Source organism: Actinia tenebrosa, unplaced genomic scaffold (assembly GCF_029948245.1).
Source record: "Actinia tenebrosa isolate PJP-AT-01 unplaced genomic scaffold, QUT_ActTen_1.0 PGA_scaffold12__29_contigs__length_12842862, whole genome shotgun sequence".
Classification (NCBI taxonomy): domain Eukaryota; kingdom Metazoa; phylum Cnidaria; class Anthozoa; order Actiniaria; family Actiniidae; genus Actinia; species Actinia tenebrosa.
The window spans coordinates 10,548,650-10,566,893 of record NW_028292572.1 but is presented as its reverse complement, the minus strand read 5'-3'; the positions used below and the strand labels follow the sequence as shown (position 1 = coordinate 10,566,893).

Sequence of the window (18,244 nt, the reverse complement as noted above, 5' to 3'; positions counted from 1 at the left end):
GAATCCCAGCTATTGCAGCATCAAGATTACAGCGATGGGCAATACAACTGTCAGCCTATCAATATGATATCAAGTATAGGTCCTCCAAAAAGAATGCAAACGCCGATGCATTGTCAAGGCTGCCAGAAACAGAGTCAACCGAACTGGATTTCGAATTCGATGAAGCTGGAGCAGTCAACAAAGTACAGATTGAAAGAGTACCAATTGATGTCAACCTCCTACGCACAGAAACAGCTAGGGACCCTCTACTATCCCGAGTCCTGTATTGGACATTGCATGGATGGCCAGAGAAACATGAAGTGCCAGACAATCTGAAAAGTTATTTCACCAAGATAGAGGAGCTCAGTGTAGAAGATGGATGCCTGTTGCGCGGGACACGGGTGGTGATACCAGCAAAATGCAGAGATCGGGTGTTAGCTGAATTACACTTGAACCACCCAGGAATTGTACGCATGAAAGCTTTGGCCCGGATACATGTTTGGTGGCCAGGCCTAGAAACAGACATTGAACACCTAGTTCGAAGTTGTGAGCAGTGTCAAAGCTCAAATAGTAGGGCACCAACTACCGCAGATAATCCCTGGATATGGCCCCATAAACCCTGGCAGCGACTTCACATTGATTATTGTGGTCCATTTCTTGGGGAGTCCTTCCTGATTGTGATTGATGCTAAAAGTAAATGGTTAGAGGTCCTACGTATGTCTAGCACTACTGCTGAAGCAACCATTGCTGCAATGCGTATGGTGTTTGCAACACATGGTTTACCTGAAGAACTAGTTTCAGACAACGGTCCACAGTTTATTGCTCAAGAATTCAAGGAGTTTCTGAAATGTAACAAGATCAAACACATCTTAAGTGCCCCATACCATCCCGCCTCTAATGGGGAAGCGGAAAGAGCGGTTCGAACCTTTAAACAAGCAATGAAAACTGTTAGAAAGGAGCCAGGAACACTAAATCAGAAGATAGCCTCTTTTCTTTTGAGTTACCGAACCACACCCCACACGGCTACTGGATATACCCCAGCTGAACTGCTAATGGGTAGGCGTATACGCACTAGACTAGATGTGCTACACCCTGACATGGCAAAGAAGGTTGCAAGGCCACAAAAAGGGCTTTGCAGTACAACACCAAAAAGACATTTTAGCGTTGGAGATCCAGTTTTAGTTCAAGATTACCGATCTAATACTAAGGAATCCTGGAGTCAAGGCGTTGTCCTGACCAAGCTAGGCCCAGTAACCTATCAAGTCCAAGTGGGAGAGTTCATTTGGAAACGCCACATTGACCAACTTAAAGAATTTGCAGAAAATGTGTGGCCACCCAGGAGAGAAGAGTTCCCGGAGACGTTGGGAAACTCTTTGTCACCTGTACCTCAAAGGGATGTCAACCCATCTGTACCACAGGGGGATGTAAACTCACCAACACAACAGCTGCCAGTACCCCAAAGAGATAGAGCTCTGCCAATCTCACCTATACCAGTCCAACCTGAAGCGAAAGGGCAGACCCTCCAAGAAAATCCCTCAGAGGTGATATCAACAAGAGATGCAGCAGGGAAACCAAGTCCTAAACCACCTTCATCAGGTCGACGTTACCCACTACGAGCGAGGAAACCACCTCAGCGTTTGATCAAAGAGTCATAGGAACATTTGACATTATGATTTAATTTGTTTATATTATTGGAACAGTTGTTGATTGTTTAGAACATTGAATTTCATAAGGAAGGAAGGAGTGTTATGTAGTTTGGGCTACCTGTGGTGGTCACGTGATTGCGGTGTGTGACCACATGGCGGGGAGCAACGTATGTAAAACGTTTTAGTTATAATAAAATAAGTTGGATAACACCACGATTACCGTTGAACCCTTAAACATAACAATTATTACATTGACATCGATATCATTCACCAACAGCACCAATACCTACGCTTTTTACTACTCTGACCACCTACTTACACTTTACATTTCCACTCCCATCAATGCTTACAATAATATCCCATCACTGTGCACAATATCCCATCTAGCATTTCATATATCCAACACTAGCTTCTGCTCAATTTCTCAACACAAATTGAAGAAAACCAAAATGAAAAACACCTATATCTTTTATTTCTCTATTCCTATAAATCACATTCAGTTTATATATAGGCTTTAAATAGTTTTTATCACATTGCAGCCTTCCTCAATGTAAAATACAGGCTTACTTCATTATGAAACATTGTTGGCCATTTAATGCATGCATGCATGTGGCCTGTAGGGTTGCTACAATTGGACCAAAGCCTTCATTATTCGTGTGTTTATTAAAACTAGTCTCATAGTCACAACAATAGTAATATAATGGTCATAATACTGATAATAATTTTAAATAACAGCAGCAGTAAATAGATTGTCATGATTCTGTCTTTCATTTTTGCCATTCCTATATGTATTTTGCTTCACTTTTTTTGGATTTTTGTATTCGGCTTTATAAGAACATGGTGTCTATCATTTTCACATAAGAATTCTAATTGTTTGTTTGTAATTGTCTTAATTTTTTGGCGTAAATCTTTTTGTTTGTTTAGTAGGAGGAACATTTCATTTCACATAAGACTTCAATAAATATCTCCCCCTTTCAACTTCTAAGTTCAAATGATTACTCATTCGGAGTTTTGTCACACTTTGCTTGCTATCTATGTTTCATATTGCTGAAACTTTAATTTCTTGTTGCAAAGTTCTTTCAAATTTATGTATGTCCTGAGTTTGTTTGTTGTTTTTTTTTTTTTTTTTTGAGTCTTTCCTATTCTCATCATTTATAAATATCTCCAAACCCTATTTACATTTTGATGTCCTCTAAGCTTTGTTTTATTTTTATTTTTATTCCTTTTTTTTTCCACCAAAATTCTGTTGCCATGCGAATCTGCGTCCTAGTTTTATTATCAAATATTGATTTAGCTTAACCACTCTAGCTACATGACTCTACTGTATGAATACCATATTGTATATTGAGATGCCATAATTTTGTATTGTCTGCTGTATAATTGTAATAATATTATGGTATTTTATATAGCGTCAATATCCAGACATTCAACAACGCTTTACATTTTCTATAACATTCTCAATAATAGAATTGAAAATTAATATTAAAGAAAATTACTATTTTATTTTGATCAATACATTTTTGTTTTAAACACACATACTTATACCTAACATGACATTACTAATGAACTTGGTTTAAATATTCCATTCATTATAATGACAGTTTAAAATCATAACAACTAAGAATAATTAATAAAATTCTAAAATGAATTTGTTTCACTACATAAATACACATACATAAGATTTTTTTTTACTTAGTTGTTGCCAAATAAATTCCAAACTTTATGAATATTAATTTTGCATTTATTCTGCTGCTTGAGATCATCCATAGGGAAGCAGAATGATATTTACCTTCCAGGTTATATTGAATGAAAGAAAAGACATTTCAGACAAATTTATTGAATTACTGTCATTTATTGAAGCACATAGAAATTCATTTTATTGCAAAACAATTAGGGAATTTAACTCATTACCACATTATGCACTAGACATTGATAATTCATATCTCTTGATAGATATGTTTAATATTAGAGCATTTATTTTACTTATTTTCTTTTTCATGAATATTTTTGCATTTTTGTATTTTGCCATTCTTTTTATATTTGTTGCTATCACTTTTATATTTTAATATTCACTTCTTTATTTTCTATTTTGTATATAGATCTATTTTAGTTATAAGTTTATCAGTGATCGGTACCCCCTTTGACGGACTTATGGATTTAGATTCTTAGGGGAGAACAATCCAAGTTCTGATCTACATGCATTACTTGATGCTTGTTCATTGACTCCTAATAGCATTTAAAAAACATTTTATTTCAAAAATCACTTTTATGTCAACAGTGTAGTAGTTTGGTTACAGTATTTTCGTATGTAGACTTCTCTTTTCAGAGGTATAAACATTTAAATATCAATATGCAAATGAGATGAGGTAAATTCAAGAATGGGTTACAATAATTTGCAGTGTAATTTAGGACAACTGTTCTGAAGTGATATAAACTAAAGTGTACAAAGCCATATATTTCAGTTATAAGAATGATTTGCAAATGAAATAAACAGCAGTGCTTCACACAACAACATTTTTGTATAATAAATTAGTCTTAAATTTATATCCCAGTAAGAAAAAAAAATGTGATCACTCTTCACGCCCGTGATCACGCCTGTCATCACCCCTAAAAGCGTGACCTTGTTATCACTCCTGTGATCACGGCTGTGATCACGGCATGAAATGTGATCACGCCCGTGATCATGAACTCGTATGTGATCATATTCGAGGGTCGAGAGTAAGAAGATAAGAAATTACGATCCGGTCACTCCATGAAGTGTGACTTGTCATAAAGATAATTCATTTGCTTCTTTTATTCAATAAACGTATATGATCAATTATATTCAATAACTGATTAGATGTTAATAAAAAAAATACTTTCTGTATGGTTATGAGATTGTATATTATAATTAATAAAAAAAAAATAATAATAATATAAATATAAATAACAAATAATAAAATACAAATATAAATAATATTGAGGCAAATAATTGTTTTAGTATTTTTATACGAGTGAATTTAATAAATAACGGAGAAAAAGATTTTTAACTGTAATTTTATTTACGTCTGAAACTCGCGCGAAAGCTATATTTACTTGTAGGTGAATATAGCAGCATAAGATGTAAATTTCGACCAATGAGCATGCCGGATTTATTACATTCACTTGTATAAAATATATAAAATTATTTTTTTCTATATGGTTATGAGATTGTATGTGTGGCATAATCATATTGAAAAACAAAAGCCTACTTAGTTATGTTCAATAATATTTGGAAACTAAGAAACTATCCAATAGTCAGACGAAAAGTCAATGAACACACATTTCCTAACTATTTGTTGAGTGTGAATTAGGATAACTTTACCAAGACGTGGCTGAACACAAATTTGATGCTTAACAACAATTTTACCGTCATATCGTTTGACAATTTTTTTAATGATTTCTTCTTGATTTTCTTTCATTTCGATCTTATGTTCAGGTATTGCTTGAAGACATTTTTTGTAGGAGATAGAGAATGGGTTATTTGCCAACTTAACCATGTCAAGCAGATGACAAACACAAATTCCAATCTTTCCCGCCTTCAGAAAAAAATTGATTTTGGCAAAGCATGTGTTTCCTTTTTTATCCAAAAATTCAATCACTGTAGAGTCAGTTTTTCTCGTCTTGTTGTAAGCCATTGAATCCTATTTTTGATTGTTCATGTCTTCAGATCTTATAAATGCCTGCAACTCGTAATTTGTTATTTTATGATGAAGTGTCATGAAGACTCTAATATCGGTTTTCAAGCTGTTATCAATGTTTATACATTTTGACTTGATGATGTCTGCTCCTAAGAAGCTTCCTCCGTCTACTTTAGTTAATTTTCTCGAAGGTTTAATTTGACCATTTAGTTTTCTCAACAGTGACAAGGCATCCTCTGGAGCTTCGCTTTTAGTTTTAGAAGCTCTCTGCATAAATTCTGGTGTTCAGTATGAAAGGCTAAGTGCACATGCAATTTGTTCCATAGCGTGATGGGTACCATGAACAAATGTTTTCATATATGCATTCAAACTTTCAAATGCAAAACAACTGTAAGCCCACAACGGGCCACGGCGTAATACATAGTACCCCATGTGATTAAGTAAATGAACATTCATTGTGCATTTACTTTCGCCATATAATATTTCCATTAAAATGACAAAGTCACGCAACATTTGTTCTGCTTCTTCTATAGAAGTATGAGGGATTGAATCTGAACACAATATCCCTAGCGTGCGTGGCAAATGCCAATGTTTTCAGGCGGTCTTATTGATACAAAATGTTTTGACAGAGTAGTTAGCTTTGACCCAATATAGAAGTGACCTCCTTTCAATTGATTTGATGTCATTAAGTTCATTGAATACTTTACTACTCCCAGAGCCACGCAGTGCATCCAGTCAACAGCATGTGACCTCACTATATCAAATCCGTAGTTGAGTTTTACAAAAACTGAGTAACCTTTTACTCCCATAACAGCGTTATTTTCTCGATTTGCTGCAGCGGCAAAATTCAACTGATTTTCGTGACTACGTAACTGCATTCCTTCTTCATAAGGCCATGCTCTATGAAGATTATCATAACCGTAAGGGACGCCTTCTTCTTCGCACAAATGACAACCGCATTTCCCATCGAACCTTTTCATATTCATTACATCAGCCCGCGCAGGCAAATCGGTAGATACAACAAAGAGCATACATTTTACATTGATATCACCCTCAGCGCTATCTGGAAGTCTAAGACCTTTGCAATGTAGAGTATTGAGTTTTTCAATCAAAGGGTTAAGGAAGGTTGTCATGTTCGGCTCTGTTTTATCACAGCAAATGTACGCTGGAATTATATACTTTTTCTTGAATCTGTATTCTTTGGGAAGTTCGTTGATCATTACATAAGCAGGCCAAAGATGGCCAGCACTAGAAGAGGAATGCTTATTAACGCCATCTGTAATTATTGTGAAAGAAATGCGCTAAGAGGGTGCCCTTGACACTCCGAAACCCTTCCGCTATGATAATTTGTGATTGCAATTTCATATATACTTCATACTATACTATTCTAAAGACAAAAAATATTTTACTAAATAAAGTTTGACGAGAGTACAAGATAGTCGTGTGACAAGTGGTTTTCTTTGTTATTTGCTAGCTCATAGAAATTGCAATCACAAATTATCATAGTCGGGAGGGTTTCGGAAAGCAATCAGGCATTGAATCTAAAGCGTGAGGTGTTGGAATGCACGACTTTGGAAATATTCTGCACAATAGAAAGGCGTAGCGATATAAACATAGTGCGAGTGAAGAAAGCGGTTGCATATTTAGAATTAGGATACAAATGTTTACGGAATTGAGAATATTATTTGACGGTTTTAAATTATTTCAATAAACTTGAAACTTTAGGGTATGTAAATGCGTTATCTAAAGTAACTGACTTGGAAGTTTAAAAAAATTCATCATCGGATTATTGAGTTTGACTGTTTTTAGTAAAGACAAGTGAAATTTTTGACAAGATATCAAAAGGCACAACTTTACTAACTAGGCTTGAAATCATATTTCTCGAAATCGAATAACGCGATTTCTTTCCATTTCTCAGAAGGACTATTGGAATAGTAACACAACACTATGACCCCAAAAAAAGCTTTTCCCAAGTCCAGAAAGGAAAGGTTTCGGTCACATGAACTAATTGCTTTGGATTGTTTATATTTTTGTTGCCCAAAAGTTCCGACGGCAATTATTTCGAAACGCTTCCATACAAGTCTTCGAAACTTCGTTTACTTGAAGACAAACATATGAACTTTAAGTTCTGTTAAACAATTTTTAAAACAAACGTCTGATTTCGCCAAAATTGGAATGTATAAAAATGACATGACGTCACTGTATTGCTATGGTAACTCCGATCATGATAAATTGTATATCATTTCAAACTTGAATCTATCTCTAGACATGTCATAATAATCTATTTGAAATTAACTTATTGGCAGCGACGCATTTGCCCTTCAAACTTCGAAGGTACGCCACAAACAAAACCCGGTCGAGCCACCTTAAAGTTTAAATGTTCATAAATATTAAGTGTATGGCACTAAATAAATGTATGGCACTAAATAAGTGCATGGCACTAAATAAGTGCATGGCACTAGATAAGTGCATGGCACTAAATAAATGTATAGCACTAAATAGATGTATGGCACTAAATACATGTATAGCACTAAATAGATGTATGGCACTAAATACATGTATGGCACTAAATAGATGTATGGCACTAAATACATGTATGGCACTAAATAAGTGCGTGGCACTAAATAAGTGCATGGCACTAGATAAGTGCATAGCACTAAAGAAGTGCATGGCACTAGGTAAATGTATAACTAAATAAATGTATGGCACTAAATAAATGTATGGCACTAAATAGATGTATGGCACTAAATACATGTATGGCACTAAATAAATGTATGGCACTAAATACATGTATGGCACTAAATAAATGTATGGCACTAAATAAGTGCATGGCACTAGGTAAATGTATAACTAAATAAGTGCATGGCACTAAATAAGCTTCTATCTTTTTCTGTTTTTTTACTTCTTCATTTTATCTTTGGATACCAAACAAGGTATTGTCAACATTGTCTGATCAGCCTTCAGCAAAATAAGTGGGTTTTTACCCACTGGTTACCCCCCAAAGACGCAAAGGATTATGGGGATGTGAAAATCGAGATGATGTGTGGATCTATTAAATAAATGTATGGTACTATTAGATAAATGTATGGAGCTATTAGATAAATGTATGGAACTAAATAGAGTGACCACAGTAAATCCGTGAAACTTTAGTAACACTAATAAATAGCACATTTTTATGCAAATGTCATTGTTTTCCATTGTTTAACCAACACTATTTTGTACTATTTAGTAATTAGTGTTTCACGGATTTACTGTGGTCTCTCTAAGACCCCGTCCACACGTATCCGCAAACGTTTGTATCCGCAATTTTGTTTTACGGATACGGGTTGCGTCCACACTTTTCCCCATTTTTTTGTGTCCGTATCCGCAATCCGTATTTATGTGGACGGTGAAAACGATTCGAATACGCTGCGTGTGGTCGCAAACATTTTCGTATCCGCAAAAACAAAATTTGCGGATACAAAAAATTCCGGATACGTGTGGACGGGGCCTAAATAATTGTAGAACTAAATAAATGTACGGAACTAAATAAATGTAGAACTAAACAAATGTAGAACTAAACAAATGTAGAACTAAACAAATGTAGAACTCAACAAATGTAGAACTAAATAAATGTACGGAACTGAATAAATGTACGGAACTAAATAAATGTAAAACTAAATAAATGTAGAACTAAACAAATGTAGAACTAAACGAATGTAGAACTCAACAAATGTAGAACTCCACAAATGTAGAACTAAATAAATGTAGAACTAAATAAATGTACGGAACTGAATAAATGTACGGAACTAAATAAATGTAGAACTAAATAAATGTAGAACTAAATAAATGTAGAACTAAATAAATGTAGAACTAAACAAATGTAGAACTCGACAGTAGTATAGGCCGCATGGCACGACCCCGGTTTTCGCGGAGGATTTACTAATTTTGCGGAGGATTCGAGTATATTTGCGGAGGATTTAATTATGTTCTAATACGTCACGCATTACGTGTATCATATGCGGTGGATTTAATTATTTTTATTACTTATTACCATAAAATGACGGGTAGGTTTTGTGAGGTTGCCATGACGACCAATTGACGTCATGAGTTTATTGCTAGGCAAGTTTGGACAGGTCTTTTGTTTACCAATCCAATTTATAGAGCGCGGGGATTTTGAATTTTTAACTCCAAAACTCAACCAACCAAGCAAGCAAGCAAGACCTAAAGATTTACTTTTGAGAAACGCAATGGCTACGTTATTCCAGTTAGGCTCTCGAGGATATCACGCTACCGTCAATGTATTCAAAGGACTAATGAAAATAAATGTTTTTTTGAAACAATATTATGCGTTGAGCAAATTCATGATAACATCCTTCCATAATTCTTTTAAAAGCAAACACCAAAGTTCAGCAATCATCCAAGCGTAAATCTTCCAAACTTATCAAACTCAAGAAATACTTCGAGTATTTGCTGACTTTTGTATCCAAACACAATGCACTTAATGACTCATAAACGATAAACAATAAGACCTACTAAGTTCTTCCTAATTATGCAAAAATCAGCTGAAAATGATTAGTTCTGTTATCTTGTTCTTTATTATATAAACAGCGATCGTTCTCTTTCATACTGGACCATAGTACAATGATTCGGAGTTCCCTTGGCATTCAAGCTTATTAATGCTGTCATATCTCTTTCCTTCAATCATTGGTCACGAGATAAATAAGGCACGGCATCAAAACAATTTTATGAATGCACAAATCTACAGGAAGCCCATATCCGATTTAGTTATTGAAAAAACACAGGCAGCCTATGGCCAAGACCATTTGAAATACCAAAATTAATAAATGATTTTATAATAATTTTATATTTGCTTATTTTTTCTATGATTGAGAGTCGATGAGACCTCGATAAGAGGTCGATGTAAGATTACCTCCTCTCCTCCTGCTATCAGGCTATCAATAGCTTAGCTATCAGGATATCGATAGATTAGTTTCTTGGCTATCAATAGCTTAGCTATCTATCAGGCTATCGATAGCTTAGCTATCAGGCTATCAATAGCTTAGCTATCAGGCTATCAATAGCTTAGCTATCAGGCTATAGCTTAGCCCCCCTCCCAATCAAAAAACTGCTCCGCCGTCCCTGTACATTTAATAATGCCTATAATGACATCACAATCATCAACATATTGGATGCATAAGCCTTGATATCTTTGAAATGCATCACTCAAATAATATGAAAGTTTTACCATTCAACTATTCTCTTTATGTAGAATCAATAGAGTACAGACACTATAAGTGTGTAACATAAATACCACTAAATTGTGCTAATCCTATTGTTTTCTATTGTTTAATTAGGCTGCGTTCATTATGTATACCGCAGGGGGGGGGGGGGGGGGGGGTAGAGGAAATTTCAAAAATACTCCAAAATTTCAAGATCCCCCCCACTTAATGTTAAAAAAAATTGTGCCCCCCCTCCTTTAGCAGCAAAAAAATTGTACCCCCCCCCCCCCCTCATTCAACATTCCCACATGTAAGTCTATAAGGACGCTTGGCAATAGATCTTTTTGAATGGCTTCTCCCAAACTTTGGAATGGGCTCCCACTGAACATTTGCAACATCTCTTCTCTTGTCAAATTTAAGAGTCGTAAAGTCGTATTTTTATAAGATGGCATATTTTAATTAGATTATTCTTTATTTGTTTAAATATTTTTATTTTATTCATTCATTTATTTATATATATATATATGTTTGGCTGGGTTGGGGAAGTGGTGGATATAATTATTTTAACGTTTTTATTCATGTAAATTATTATTATTTTCTTATTAGATTGTAATGTGCATTAGAAAACAGCAATTTTGATTTATTTTATTCATACATTTATTTTTATATATATATATGTTTGGCTGGGTTGGGGAAGGGGGGGATTTAATTATTTTAACGTTTTTATTCATGTAAATTATTAATATTTTAGTATTGTTATCTTTTCTTATTAGATTGTAATGCGCCTAGAAAACAGCAATGTTGATTCTTGCACAATATAAGTTAATTAATTATTATTATTATTATATACCTAAATACAAACACTTCTTTGTCCTGATACCTACACATTTCTATACAAGCCATATAGACTGTCTTCCTGATCGCGATACATACTGAACTGGATGAAAAATATCGGTTTCCATTTCCTCTTCACTGACGACTATTTTTTTGAAAATTTTTGAAGCACTTAGGATGCTAGGCTGTAAAACTTTTTATTTTATATCTCCTACGCGTTTCGTCTAACTCTGTACACTTCTTCAGGAAGTTTTACAATAAAGGCTTAAAGTCCTTATCTACGTATAGGAAGTAGGGCATGTAAAGGAAACAAGTCAGTACAGGACTCTAACAAGGGAGGAACATAGTTTACGGATGTTGAATAATTTTTAAATAATTTCGGGGGCAAAGATACAGCTATAACGTGTTTCCTTTTAACATGAAAATGATGATGACAATAGTAATAAAATTGAAGATGATGATGATGATCAAGATTACAATGTTATTTAAATAGTGGTGTACAATAATTATCCTGTTCATTAAATTTCTTGTTGAGTTTTATATGTTAGTTAATAGTCATTTGTTATTGACAGAAAAATTAGCATCCCCCCTACCATTGCAAAAATAATTTAACACCCCCCTTGAAAACCTGAAAAATTTTGACCCCCCCAAATTTCCTCAGCCCCCCCTGAGGTATACATAATGAACGCAGCCTTAGCACTATTTACTACTAAATAGTGCAAAGTGTTTTTCTCTACTGAAAATATTTAGTTAGGCGTTATAGGCACTTCAAGTACTATAACCCAAATTACTGAGAATTCAATAAGTCAATCAATTAAGCACTGATAGCAATGGATACAAAATTTACTTCCAACTGGTCCAAGCTCTTTGAGCTGGTGTAGGCTGATTCTGCATTAGCAATGTTCTGAATATACAAGTTTTGTTGAAGGGCAAGTGCAGATATACATGGTGTTTAAAAAAGGTATTCTGAAGGCACAAAACTTTTGTGATATTTGACTTAAAAGTCTCAAAAAATGACCTCAGGCTCAAAAAAAAAATGGCCCCAATTGCTTGGTAAGGCCAATAGTCTCCCTCACATCCATTTTTGGTGTCGGTCGTCACACAACACGCTAAAAACAGATGAGAGGGAGACTAATAGCCCAAGGTCTGTTTTTAATTAAGGCAGCGGACACAGTTTTTCTCTATTTGGTCCAGCTATAGGACATGTTTACAGTATACTTATTGTTTTCTCAATGTATTTTTTATCTTGATTTTGCATTTTTTGTTGTCAATGAGCAGCAGTTATACCAAATACCAGACTAAGATCTGAGAAAATACCTCCTGCTTACGCTGCCAATCAGAATAAATAGGACATTAGGACTGGAGAAGTTTTTTAAAAATGGAACCCAAAATTAATGTTCACCCAACAGACTCACTTACGGCAACCACTTTAAGAAAGGTAACCATTTCAACATTGAATGAAAACAAAGGAATCAAGCTTAAGTCAAACTTGAACCAAACAGGAGCATGAAACAAAGCCTGATTGATTGAGAACAAGATATTGCGATTACATGGCTGAGGTCGATATGATACTGATATTGCTTTTTTCCTCATTGACTAAAGTTTTTTATCTGGCTAAAGTTTTTAAGTGGTCTTAGTGTGTCTGCGCTGTAACTAACCAAATTATATGATCAACATTACTAGTTATGACAAATACACGAGACATATCTAAGTCAATACTAATAACTGTCTTTTATTCAACAATTTAGAGAATATTACAGGTGTTATTAGACAAACATGTAACCATCATATAATACTTTTCCATCATATGTCAAGTTTTCAGGCCATAAAAGATAATCATTGATCTTCTTCTTGTCTTCTGGATTGTCAGGATCAAGCTTGGTGAATTTATAAGACGGGGAATCCACATTCAAGCTTTCGTCAAGCTAAGAAACAAAGTAGGAAAAGGTAAAAAACAAAGATTAATAAGTCTTTCCATAAGAAAAGTAAAGCTTTATGAATGAAATGTAAAAACAAACTAAAAATAGTTTTTTAAAAATTGGCTGACATTAGAGTGAGGGCATTTAACCCATGAAATAAAAAATGTAATTCAATGTGTAATAGTCAAAAAGACACAAAAGAAAACAATGTCATTAGTGTCTACTAAAGTGTATTAGTCTAGTATCTAAATCTAAAGCACAAGTCCTTCAGTGGAGTAAGAATGTGTTTCCTTAGCTATTCAAAAGAAGTGGGATAATTGCATTATAACCAAATATCACTAAAACTTATTAACTATAATTAACTGGAATGCAAAAAATTAGCTTTGCCAGATTGAGTTGGATGAGAGATAATAAAATATACAACTGAAAAAGTATCATCCAAGCACTAACATCCAAAACCTTTTTGCAGACATTTTTACATTAAGTTCTCTTCTTATTCACTTGTTATATTAAAAATGACAAAATTAAGAGTAGTTTGTTTAATCAAAAATAGGGCCAAATTATGGATTATCAGTTATTGTGATACCTGATAATTCTCATCACAACAAATTTGAAAGTATAACAAATTTCCTTTTATGAGGATGAGAGGCAAGGAATAAACTATGATAAAGTGTTTTTAATTCAATGAATTACATTGTTCATCAGTGTTGCAAGTAAGCAGAGCCTCTTTTTAGTTCTGTCCTGTGCTTCATGGTTTTTTTTCTGGATTATCCGGTTTTCCTGCCTCCTTAAAAATCGATTTCTAAATTTCAATTGCCACGCTGTGATATAACAGCTGGTTTCTAACAGCCAAAGCTCCAAGATTTAACTAATAAGCATAGACAAGTTTTTTTGAAAGTTAGGGGTCACACTACAAACTGTGATATAATCAAGAGTAAACAAAATTGCACCAGATTTGTTTCAAGTGCAGCCTGGGCCAAAGGCTCTAAACCCACACACCTGGCAGCCTATGGTTTCGTATAGAAGGCAAAAGGAAATCCTTTCAAATGAATGCTTTGTAAACTTGCATTTTAGAAAGCTTTAAAGCTAGGGCTCTAAACTCACATCAAAAACAAGTTGCTGTCCTCTCAGCACCCAAATACCAGCAATTGCTGCATCATTGTCTTTACCAAACAATAAAATACTTCCAAAGCAGGTCTTCATGATCCTTTCTAGTCGCTGGAACATGCCCTTGACTAAGTTAGCAGTCATAAACATCCTGGCTAACTCATCATTGTACTTGTACTCAGCAAACCAGATGGAATAGCCCTCTTTATCCAGATTTTCCCAGAAATATGGGATAGCTACTTTTTCAGTGTCCTCATTACAGTAGACTTTCTTCCAAGCATCCATACTCATTGAACTGGAAGACAAAACATTTAATTTTACTACTAGATTATATACACTGTATTAAGGCTGTAAAAAGCTTGTGCTACAATTAAGTCAAGAAATAATGTTTATGTCATTATGATGTCACATGAATTTTAAAATGCTTATATGAGTTAACCCAATAATAATTTTTCAGATGTTTTTGAGTAGCAACACTGCTTTAATGCTCATTAACGATTATGGTCAGAGAAGTCACTTTTTCCACAACATTTAAGAGTATTTTACAATTCGAGATAACATCAAATTGGGTGACGTTACAAAATACTTTAATCTTTAATAACTTTAGTTTAAAATGTTGTTGCAAGTTCCCATAAACATTGAAAGGTTTTGCAGAACGCTCTCCATCTGATCAAGTCAAATGATAAAGACAGCGATCAATGATAAGAAATTATCAAAAAAGGAGATGCCGAATATGCCATCATAGACACTTGGTTTCACATTTTGTAATGACAAGATTTTTCTAAATAGGTGTATATTACATCAGGAGTTTCTATACAAGTCATGCTCCAATATCAGATATTGCTTATAGGTTGTTTTATAAATATTAATGTTTATACTATTGAGGTGAACCCCCCCCCAAAAAAAGACAGAAAACACAGAAAGAGGTGGGTGCAAATAATCATGACACAGCACTTACGTTGGAGGCAAATCACTAAACAGTTCTTTCTTCTTTGGTTTGGGTTTCTCCTCTTCCTGCTTTGCCTCTTTTTTTGTCTCCTCTTTCTTTGGTTGTTTTTTTTCTTCTTTTGGGGCTTTTTTCTTGTCATCTTTTTTAGGATGAAGGGCTGCATACTTCTTTCCTAATATCAAATTGGCATTTCATAAGAAAATTTGTTATTTTTTAATTCAAACAAACAAACAAACAAACAAGACAACTCTGAAACCTTATCATTTGTCATGGAGTAAACAAGCAGTCAAAACAACTTACCATCAAATTTGGCCATACTTTCACAAAGCTTAACATCACCAAGGATATTTTTGAATTGAGGTTGATTGACCAGAGTAACAAACCACCTGTTGACATTTCCATATGGGGCACGGAAAGCTCTATCCATTACCTATCACACACAACCTCTTTTATTAGATTATCTAAAATCAGTGTGACTCTAATGAATAAATGAATAATAAATAAATAAAATCAATGAGACTAACAGTGGATTCCACAGAGTGGCTCTTCCAATGAATTCCAATTGCTATTTAAAGTTGATTTTTATGCAGGGAGAAAAACTGGAGAACCCGGAAAACCCTCAAAGCACAGGAGATAATCTACAATATTAACTCTACACCCGTACGACACTGAGCACTGTGGCACTCAAACCCAGGTTGCAGTGGTGAGAGGCGAGTGCTCTCACTGCTACGCTACCCATGCTTCCTTGAATGAGGAAAAGTTGGGAGATAACAAGAACTCTACTCACATAAGCAGGGTTCGTGCCGAGGTAACGACTTACAATTCAAGGACTATTCAAGGAGTGTACAAGGATCCAAAAATGAATTTTCAAGGAGTATGTTCAGCTAACTATGCTAAGGTTTTACTTGGTTGCACATGGTCGACTTTCAGGTTTTCCGATCTTTCTGACTAGATCTATTTCAGAATCATGCAAGTAATGATCAAAGCAAAAATCCAAGTAGTTTCGCTAACATCATAAAATTCAAGAGCTTTTCAAGTGCCCTTAAAAACGTGAATTAAATTCAAGGAGTTTTCAAGGAGTTTAAGGAGTAGCACAAACCCTGCATAAGACAATGGGGTCACAACAAGTGAGAGTAAGCTATGCCGCCAGTGTTTAACATACATGATCTTTGATTTGTAAACTTACTTGTTTGTAGAGCATCAAAAGATTGCAACAGACAGCAATGTCAGCAAGTGTAACTCTCTCTCCAACAAGGAATGTCTTGGTCAACAGGGTGTTGTTTAGGATGGTGAGGTATTTCTTGACATCTTCCATGGCTTTATCAGTAGCCTATAAAATAAAAAGGAGGTTAATTTAGCATAATCACAAAGGCTACACAAAATGCTTTCTTTGCTATAACAAAAATTCTTTTGTCATAAGGTTTTGATGCATGTCTAAGTAATACTAGTGGTAACTAAATTTAAGGTTTATAGTTGTTAAAGCCATAGGCTACACCAATAATTATAGAGAAGTCAAAACAGGTGTATGAAATTATTACCTGTTTCTGGTACTGCATGAGTCCCAGAGTTGGAAATACCCAGGTGGCAGCTGCTGGCAGGATTTCCTGGTCAGCAAAATTGATGTATTGTTGAATTAATGCTGCATCCTCCTTGTTGGTCCCATAAAGATTTTCATTTGAGACTGAAAATGTAATAATATCGTAAACTACAAATAGAACTGATAAAGGTAAATCTGATTTCATACACATCTGAGACCTAGAATGATCTTTACAATCTTATAAAATATAATATAGCATAGCAATAAAATAGTTTCCTAGCTAGGTAGGAAGCCATTTTATTGCTATGCCATAGATATTATGGCACAACCCTGAAGCTGGTTGGATTACCATTTATAAAATAATTGGGATACTACGTGCACTTTGATTGGTCGAAAACCATGTTTGATGAGATTATCAAAACACGCTATCATCATTTTTGCACGCGCAGGTATTGCAACTGTCAGATTTTAATCTATCGCCCGCGCTCATTGGACAGTTTGAATAAGATGGCACGTAGGGAGAATTTACTTATACTTTGCTGTTTTTCAATCTTTTCTCACGTTTGTTATTTTATAAAACAAATCAAAAACAGTTTTCCGTGTTTGATACTCTGATGTTGGGAGAACACTTGGGATGTTGGGAGAACACTCGAGAAGCTGGAAACCACTCCGCTATGTGTTGTGGTTTCCTACGCTCCTCTCATGTTCTCTCAACATCCCGCGTGTTTTGATCAGAGTATCAAACAAGGAAAACTGTTTTTGATCTGTTAAAAATATTCTGGACTTGTTGGATATTTGCAAGACATAAAATTAAATATGTCTTACCATAGTAGGCAATAGCATTGCTTTCATACAAACATTTGCCATCACTGGTTTCAAATGCAGGAACCTAAATATAGAGTTTACATAAAATCATAAATTTTTACTTAATTTTAATTGCAAATAAAAACAATGACAGTATCATGAGGAATTAAATGTACAATCATTTAAAAAATGGTATATTGAGATTTTTTAACTTATTTAAATTGATCACAAACTAGTGAAAATTACCTTTCCTAATGGGAACTTCTGTACAAATTCGGCAGTTTTGTTATCCTTTCCTGCTTCAAATGGTGGAAGATTTATCTTGGTTCCACTGTATTCAGCAGCGATCAAGATTTTTTGCGCTCGGAAACTATCCGGATAAGTGTACAAAGTCTATTGAAATTGTGAAAAATATAAGCAACAGTGTTTTAAAACATATGTCAATCATAATATGGCTCTTCTATTTTGAACATATGTTGTAAGATGACTAAGATTACCAATGGATTCTATATTTAATTTCTCTCTTACCCCGGCAGCCATTCTGGGATTTTAATAAGAGAAAGGATGGCTGCGCAGATTCGGTTTATATGAGACAATGCGCGCAATGCC

At 34.6% G+C, this 18,244-nt stretch overlaps 1 protein-coding gene and 1 pseudogene across 1 annotated transcript; both read right to left on the bottom strand.

The window, feature by feature from the left end:
* Positions 1-5,569: 5,569 nt before the first annotated feature.
* Positions 5,570-6,504, bottom strand: LOC148912238 (uncharacterized; annotated as a pseudogene).
* Positions 6,505-13,027: 6,523 nt separating this feature from the next.
* On the bottom strand, positions 13,028-18,233 carry LOC116295945 (elongation factor 1-gamma-A). Its single transcript, XM_031703909.1, has 9 exons — positions 18,164-18,233; positions 17,882-18,028; positions 17,657-17,720; positions 16,833-16,975; positions 16,481-16,624; positions 15,595-15,724; positions 15,304-15,466; positions 14,343-14,640; positions 13,028-13,244 (listed from the first exon to the last, which is right to left on the bottom strand). Exons 1-9 carry the CDS (start codon positions 18,173-18,175, stop codon positions 13,086-13,088), a joined length of 1,260 nt encoding a protein of 419 aa, XP_031559769.1. The 5' UTR covers positions 18,176-18,233; the 3' UTR covers positions 13,028-13,085.
* Positions 18,234-18,244: the final 11 nt, after the last annotated feature.